The sequence below is a fragment of the Triticum aestivum genome, chromosome 2B (assembly GCF_018294505.1).
Source record: "Triticum aestivum cultivar Chinese Spring chromosome 2B, IWGSC CS RefSeq v2.1, whole genome shotgun sequence".
NCBI lineage: Eukaryota > Viridiplantae > Streptophyta > Magnoliopsida > Poales > Poaceae > Triticum > Triticum aestivum.
The window spans coordinates 100,742,971-100,751,632 of NC_057798.1; the positions used below are offsets into that span (position 1 = coordinate 100,742,971).

Here is an 8,662-nt window from a genome sequence, read left to right on the forward strand (position 1 = left end):
AATTGGATAATTTCTTTGCATAATTTTTTTTCATATGAAAATCATTAGATGCCCTATGCATCTGGACAGAGGAAGTAGTATAAGTAGGATCGATAACAATTCTCCATGCCTTTGCATGAGAAAGTGGGAATGTGATCCTTACATATATATGTACATGCATGCATGATTTGCTGCTGCTCGTACATAAAATACAAGTTTCCAAAGAGCTGGTATTTATATTGGCCACTGGTTCTGTGGCCTTATTCATTCACGTGTGCTGCTGACTAGTAGGCAGTAACTCGTTTGTCAATTATGAGTTCACCCTGGAGCAGCTGAGCCTGATCTGGCCCTGCGTCCCGGTCTTCGGCGCGATGTTGCCCATCTTGATCATGGCCGTCGTGAAGGCGTTGCTGAACGCCGCTGGGTTCGAAGCGAAGTTCCGGACAGTGTTGTCAGTGGTGTCGTTGTTGAACAGCACCTGGTCCGAGTGCAGGAGCCCCCTCTGTGACATGAGGTTGGTGTAGTAGGCGTTGTCGAACGCGTTGGGAGTCGTCGTGTCCAGGTTCGCCAGGCTGCCGTCACCGGAGCCGACTGTTTGGGGGCAGTTGGCCCTAAGCGACGCCGCATAGGCCGCGTTGATGTTGGTGTCACCGCCGTAGATCCGAGCCCGGAAGGTTGAGCACTGCGCCTGGCCGATGGTGTGCGCGCCCGATAGGGCCACCATGTCGACCGTATTGAGGCCGCCCTTCCTGAGGAATGCCGCCTCGAGCTCTGAGCGGCTAGAATTAAAGCCTGGAAGGTCGCTGTTTGCCTCCGCCTCGTTTGCATCTATGGAATCTCTTCTCCCCAAAGGGACGGTCCATGATGGCCCCCCGAGCTGCACGCGAAGAATTCAAACAAAAGGCAAACAAACGGTTAACGATGGTGTAAAAGATGCCGAGCATCCAGTCGATGATCTACATGATCGTAAGATGATATTCTTACAGCGACGACGGAGTCGCGGGCGGCGACGGTGAGGATGTCAGCGCAAGAGACGGTCTGATTGCAGATGGCCTCGATCTGCGTCTTGATGCTGTCGATGACGCCGAAGCCCCTCAGCGACCCCGCGTTCGGGATAGCGTTTTGTTCCATGCCAGACAGCAGAACAGACGCGTCGCAGCCCTGCACATCACATACGTATAGTGTTCAGCATTCAGCAAGCAAAACAGAATAGAAGACCGGGTACGTGACGGCTATCAGGCCATGCATGCATGTGGCCAACTTACTTGGACGAAGCAGTCGTGGAAGTGCAGCCGGAGCAGTGACGCGCCCATCCGAGGGTCGCTGCTCACGGCGGCCATGACGCCGCTCTTGATGGTGGCCAGAGCCCTGGGGCACGACGTATCGTAGAACGTCGGCGACAGCTGCCCCGCCGCCGCCGTGGCCAGAGCCACGAGCACCACTAGAGAAATGCAGGACGCAGAGGCGGCCATGGTTAGCTACCTGCACTTCTTATTGGAGTGGTGGTGACTTGGTGGCTTGTGAAAGAGAGTAGTGTATCGCATGCATATTTATAGCCAAAGATTCAGCTCACGTGCATATCCAGATCGCCCACGGTCTCCCACTAGGGATAGAGCTTCCAATATTTACGTCCCATTAGTCCAACGTTAGTCTCTAGGTAGCTCGAAGGACGTCGATATAGCTAGCCGTTCGATCGGGTACCCCGCAATCTGCTAGGTACATGGCATATTGGCATCGATCGACAAGCTTATTTGGAAGGAAGGGTCGCGCATGCATCCAAGGCTTAGGCTGCGGCAGCTTCCAGCTTGAGTCGCTACCGCCAACACCAACCTGGCCAACTTGAGCGATCTCTCTTGGAGTTTATCGCGCAGATATATGCAAAACATTGAACGATCTCTCTTTTTTCATCACTTCCATGCTCACGGACGCCTGGAGCCATGTGTGCGTGGACACCAACCGTTTGGCCTTACGTACGTACGAATAGTATAGTAGGGACGCCTGGAGCCATGTGTGCGTTGTTCCAAGGCGATTCACCCTCGTTTTGACCGGTGCGCAGTCATCTTGCGCTCCCGTCGCCTTCGGCCAACACGAGACAATTCCGCAGCTGGGACGCTGAGAGGTGAGCCTGGCTTCTTGAAGCATAGGGGGAGATGGACACCGGAAGATTGAGGCGGCATCCACCGTCTGTATTTTTTTTTCCAGAAACTGTAACTAACATTGGTCGAACTTTGCTTGTTAAGTCGGTCGTGTCCTCCGAAGCGGTGTACTCCATCACGCCTCTCATCGTCCCGCCGAGCACGGTCCAAAACCTCAACAAAATTGACCGGGCTTTTCTTTGGTCCGGCTCCAACAAGACGATCAGCGCCAAGCGCAATGTCAGCTGGGAGATTGTATGCCGCCCCAGTGAGTACGGTGGCCTTGGCGTCCTAAACACTGACAAATTTGTAAGAGCTTTGCGCCTTCATTGGCCATGGTATGAATGAAAAGAGCCCAACAAACTGTGTGTGGGGCATGAAAATCCGTGCACTGAGGAGGACCCATATTTTTATATGCTTCCACCACTATCACCGTGAGCCATGGCGCAAAGACACCATATTGGGACTCCCTATGGCTCGTTGGGAATAAGCCTAAGGACATCGCACCACATCTTTGAAGCCTTGAGAAGGAAGAATTGAAAGATGCTTGAAGCCCTTAAAGATAACGCTTGGATCCTCATGATCAAATAAAGCACTATCGTCTCCGCTGCCCACATATGGGAGTTTTTACTCTTTGGATGCTTGTGCATGATTTCCCTCTTGATGAACTTGTGGAGGATGACATTCTCTGGAAGCACTCTAATGATGAGATCTATTGGGCGTCCAGCGCATATATAAGCACAATTTCTTGCGATGACTCTTTCCCCGATGGATCCCATGATATGAAAGGCTTGGACTCCATCAAAAGTCAAGCTCTTTTCTTGGCTCACGATCCAACAACGGATTTGTCTTGAATGTTTTGCACTACGTAGATAGCTGCCCAACTCGAGTGAATTGCAAAAGAAACCACCATATTGTTGCCAAGGTTCGCACAAAACACCAGTTTATGAATTTGGGCCAGAACCACTGATTCTTTGCCTAATCTTTTACAAAAAACACTGATCAGTCTCTTTGGGCATTTTAACCACAATTATCACATGTGGGTCCTGCAAAAGCTAAAGTAGCATAACTCTTGATCCTGGTATTTTTGAATGGGCATCCTTGGGGCAAAAATCCAAACACCACCGGACTCGCGGGCTATGCCTACGGCCCAGGGCCGTCGGCATAGGTCCATTGCCGTCGGCATAGATCTATGCCTACGGCTGCCATCGGCATATCCCCGTCGGCGTAGATCACGTCAGCGTAGATGTGTCAGACCGTCGGCGTAGTATAGCCGTCGACATAGGAGCATATGCCGACGGCCGTGGGAGAGCCGTCGGCATAGTTTAGCCATCGGCGTTGTTTTCCGTCTGACGGCAACGGACGGCGCCGTCAACAGCGCTGGCGATTCAGGGGACGACACGTGGCGCATGTATGCCGACGGCTCGGCCGTCGGCATAGATGGAAATCTATGCCGACAGCCTAGTCGTCAGCATACCTGCGCCACGTGTCGTCCCCCGGCTTCTCCTGGCGGCAGGGCTATGCCTACGGCAAAGCCGTCGGCATAGATGGAAATCTATGCCGACGGCTTTGCCGTAGGCATATCTCTGCCACGTGGCAGCTCCTGGTAACTCCCTGGTAGCTCGGCTTAGGTGTATATATGCTGACGGCTTTGCCGTAGGCATAGTTTTTTTTTCCCTGTTTTCTCTTTTCCAATTCATTTGACAGCATTTCAAAACAGAACAATATGAAATTATGCAGAAATATGACAATTCATCATGTGAACATACTCAAGTTCATCTAAACATACTCAAGTTCACCATCATCATCTAAACATACTCAAGTTCATCACATCATCTAAAGATCATCACCGATGGAAGTTCATGAACATAAAAGTAGTGCAAGACATGAAATATGATAAAAGTAGGAATATGAAAGGCATGGCACGATGGCCACCTGCACGGAATCATCAAGCAAGAGCACCCCCGCCAAAACCACCACCTCCGCCAAAACCACCACCACCACCTCCGCCAAAACCACCACCACCACCTCCGCCAAAACCGCCATCGCGACCACCACCACTCTGCCAGATCGGAGTGACTGGGGTCGACGGAGCAGGAGTCGAGCCACCGGTCCCCTACATGTTTCAGAAAAGATTCTAACGGTAAATATGATATGATAGTGTTTCATGAACGAGAACTAGTCTGCTAGTAGTTAGGCAAATGTACTAACCGGACCATCACTGCGTAGTGCCACCCATTCATCGAACATGGGCACGTGTGGGGGTTCTCCCGCAGGTGGTGGTGGGGGTCCCATTTGTGGTGGATCCGTGCGGTTAGTCCAAGACGCCAACATAGCCTGAATGTTAGTTAAACAAGCAAACTAGAAGATCAGAAGGAATGAAAGTGCAAAAATTTAGGTTGGTTTTAAGAGGGCAAAACTAACCGTCATCATCTGACGGTTGTAATCATCGTTTGCCTTCACTCGTTTCAAGTACTCCCGCACCTCGAGATTCCTATGCTCGACAAACTCCTTATATGCCTACATAATTTAGGTTGTTTCTAAGTGAGCAATGCTGAAAATAAACTGAGAATGCAAGATAGAAAAAGATAAAGAGGAAGTACTTACAACATGCTGGCGGGCTAAGGGAGTCTGTGAACGCCCCGTACTCTCTAACTGGCTCGGGTTGCTAGCCCGAAGCCATGTGTACGAGATCGAAGGAGTGATCAAGCCATCGAAACACAGATACCGACCATTCTTCTTCCCCTGGATGGCCACCACCGTCGTGTCGTCGATCTGAGACTGGGCGACCTCAGCAACAGGAACATCCGGATGCAACTCCTGATAGTGATGAATGTAAGACCCTAGATGCTCCTCGGTCTTGCCGTAGTACTGGCTCTCGCCCTCCTTGCGATGACTCCGCTCGCGGGCCAGCTTCCACGACTCCATGTCTGAGAGCGGCCTCTTTAACTTGTCCTCCTACAACGTCAAATAGAAGTCAGCCATACATAAGAACATGACGTAAAGAAGAACAAAAATGCATCATGCACATAGATATACCTTCATGGCCTTGAAGCCCCAGTGGTTCCTGTTTCCTTGGCCGTGTGTCCCGTCGTCTCCACGGTTAGCCCGGGCCTTGATGCTCTTGGTAGCAAACTCTGCATCGGCGCCGAGCCACCTATCCACCAAACTCGCCCATCCGTCATGCCTTCCATAGCACCAACGAGGAACAACCTATGCAAATTTTGGAAGCATGACATGTGAGCATGAAACATATAGTTGACTGCTTGAAACAATGAAAAGTTAGTAATAGTTACCATCATGAACTGCTCCTTGCTCAAGGTAAGTCATAGCTTCTGCGCTTGAGTTTTGGGCATCTTTTGTTGCAGGTAGTAGTGGTAGTACTGCGAGACGGCAACCCAGCGCACATCGTACTGCAACTGACGAGCTTTCTTCTTCGCAGCCGCAAGCAAGACCACGTCGGCTCTGGCCTTGTGCTCGTCAAGAACTCTATAGAGTTGCTGCAATCATGCAAAAACCAGAAGTAAACAAGGCATGAGTTGAGTGATTCAATGATAAACTATGAACGAAACTGAAGACAAGTGATTCAGAAGAGAACTTACCCAAAATTTGGTGATCACGGCCTTAGCGGTCGTCCCGTACTCCGCGTTGCTGCAAGCCTCGTAGTGGGCCCAGCTCGTGGCCAAAACCCGCTGCTGCGGGTCCCTGTCTGGCCGCGGGCAGAATAGGCCAGGCCAAAACTCCTTCAACAGGACAATGATAAGGCCGTTCGGTTTACGGCCCTTTCTGTGAAGGATCCAATTTCTGCAAAAGAATCAAATGATTGCCATGTGTACAATAAGAAAATGTTGTCATGTGTTGAAAATATGATTGAGAGGCACTTACTCTGTCCCCACAGGTTCAATGAGCCACTTGTGCTCCTCGATAGAAGGTGGTGTAGGTAGTCCGGCATTACCACGCAACCACCCCTGCGAAGAACCCGGTGGCAAGTCACCCCACAACGCGGGATCAACCTCCCCTCCACCCTCCTCGGCCTCCTCCTCACCCTCCTCCTCGGCCTCCTCCTCCTCACCCTCCTCCTCGGCCTCCTCCTCCTCACCCTCCTCCTCGGTCTCCTCCTCCTCGCCATCAGGAACATACTCCTCCTCCTCAGACTCAGAAGGTGCCTCTGTATAGGAGGGCATCAAAGAAGACCCTCCTATTTCAGACACGGCCCGGAGTTTTTTGCCCCGGTTGCCTCTCCCCCCACCTCCTCCTCCTCTAGGGGCTCTCCCCCCACCGCCTCCTCCTCTAGGGTCTCCTCCCCCGACCCCTCCACCTCCCTGTGAGGTGTCATCCTCGCGTAGTCGGGAGGGAACCTTGTGGGCTCGTCCACTCCGAGTAAGTCCTTTAAATTTACTGAGGAAACTAGCGCCGCTGGACTTGCCCATGATTATTAAACCTGCATTGAGAAGAGAATAAACAATTAGTAAGGATATCAATTAAACAAGCATACAGGAAAAACATTAATACCAGAAGAGCACATTAAGCATACTATTGTAATGATCATTAAAAGAACTTACATTTTCTAGAACCCATATGAATCATCACTATTGTAATCTATTTGTGGACCGGTCTCATCATCACTATCACGCATATCTTCTTCGTTGTCTGACGAAGGTGGAGGCTCTTCCTCATCGTCAGTGTCTTCATTTAACTTTTCAAGCATAATTATGTCTCTTTGATTCACAACTGCCTCACCATCAATCCGTGCGTCGTCGTCGTTTGGGTCCAGGTCAACATAACCCAAGTCATCATCCTCGTTGCTTTGGACCACGTCATCATGTTCCTCTTGATAGAACACTCCCTCGTATGTCATGGGGTTTATGTTGTAGTAATCATCATCGTTCTAGTCCGGTAGCTTACCATGCGGCGACACCTTGAACACAACTTCCCAACCCTTTAGGTACTCTTTCTGGCATGGGTAAGGCAGATAATATACTTGTGTGGCCTGGGTAGCGGCGATAAAGAGATCAGCTCCGGCATAGACGGTTGATGGTTTAACTTCAACTAAACCAACAGAAGGCGTATGTCTCAGACCCTTTTTGGGGTCGAACCATCGGCATTTGAACACAGTGAGACTTAGGTGTTCGCGGCCACGTTTGAATGTAAGCTCGTATATTTTTCCTACCCTTTCGTAGTAATCTACTTTATTATCTCCTTCAGTGAAGACTCCGGTATTTATGGTTTTGGGATCAGGCCGACTGTTCTGGTGCTCCTCTGTATGGAAGCGATACCCATTCACATCATACTTTTCGCATGTCATGACGATGGGATCAAAACCCATAGAAACCCATCTCAATTCTTCATCCATTGATCCGGTCGGATCATTTCCCTACAAGTTTAATTGAAATTATAGGGTGCATGAGTTTAATTGAAATTATAGGGTGCATGAGTTTAATTGAAATTATAGGGTGCATGAGTTTAATTGAAAGTGTGAAAAATTACTTTCTCCATGAACCACGCAATGAAATTTTTCCTTCCATCAGCACCCTTTCGGAGAAGAGCAAGTGCCTCCGCTTCAGTAGGAGGCAGCATTCCCGTCCATTCTTCTTCAACGAATCGACTACAATAAGAAAAGCGGTATAAGAACTAGGCAAAGTGAACATAACGAATTGACTCAAAGAATGGTGCTAAGCTATTACCTCATCCACTCATCCTCAACTTCCTTGATGTTGTGCAAGATATAGAACATGACATCCTCCCACTCATCTCGTGGCATGATATAAGGTTTCGAGCATCCAGCCCTACCACCTTGCCCGATGAATAGAGGAAACTTGGGTTTATACTTGGGTTCTTCTGTATTGTATCGAGACACCTTATTGTGCAACGTGGGAACATGGTCCGGATAGTAGGCTGTCCTGAGGTCTGCCACCTCCTCTAGGATAACTGCCTTAGTTATGGAAGCTTCAATCTTAGCTTTGTTTCCACATTTCTGTCTCAGATGCTTGTTCTGTCTCTCAGGGCCGTACTGCCAACGATTCTGCACAGGGCCCCCCAACAATACCTCGTTCGGGAGGTGCAAAATGAGATGTGTCATCGGAGTAAAGAAGCCTGGCGGGAAGATCTTCTCTAGCTTGCATATCAACTCCGGCGCCTTCTTATGCATTTCTTTTATCTTCTCAGGACATACTTCTTTAGCACAAAGCGTGCGGAAGAAATGGCTTAACTCCGCAAGCACACGCCAGACACGCTCGGGAACATAGCCCCGAACCATCACCGGCATAATCCGCTCAATCCATACATGATAGTCATGACTCTTGAGCCCGGTAACTCTGCCCGTTGAAAGATTGACCCCCTTACTTATATTCGACGCATAACCATCGGTGAACTTCACGACGTGTTTCAGCCACTTGAATACCTCCATCTTATGATCCTTTTTAAGTACGAAGTCAGCATCTGGCTTGAACCAAGATTTTTGACTGCCTGTGGGAGGCTGCATGTGTAGACGTGGTCTATCACAAATATTCTGTTGATCAACTCTAGCATTAACATTATCCTTTGTCTTA

General features: G+C 49.6%; 1 protein-coding gene across 1 annotated transcript; it reads right to left on the minus strand.

The window, feature by feature from the left end:
- Positions 1-1,657, minus strand: LOC543365 (peroxidase). The gene is made up of 3 exons (NM_001427980.1): positions 1,245-1,657; positions 964-1,140; positions 1-856 (listed from the first exon to the last, which is right to left on the minus strand). Exons 1-3 carry the CDS (start codon positions 1,449-1,451, stop codon positions 290-292), a joined length of 951 nt encoding a protein of 316 aa, NP_001414909.1. The 5' UTR covers positions 1,452-1,657; the 3' UTR covers positions 1-289.
- Between the last annotated feature and the right edge of the window lie 7,005 nt (positions 1,658-8,662).

Excerpts from the sequence above, each read along its gene's own strand:
- LOC543365 (NM_001427980.1), bottom strand. The coding sequence starts at position 1,451 with ATGGCCGCCTCTGCGTCCTGCATTTCTCTAGTGGTGCTCGTGGCTCTG. Across the intron at positions 1,141-1,244 it reads TCCACGACTGCTTCGTCCAA|GGCTGCGACGCGTCTGTTCT; the intron begins GTAAGTTGGCCA and ends TGTGATGTGCAG. Across the intron at positions 857-963 it reads CCCGCGACTCCGTCGTCGCT|CTCGGGGGGCCATCATGGAC; the intron begins GTAAGAATATCA and ends CTTCGCGTGCAG.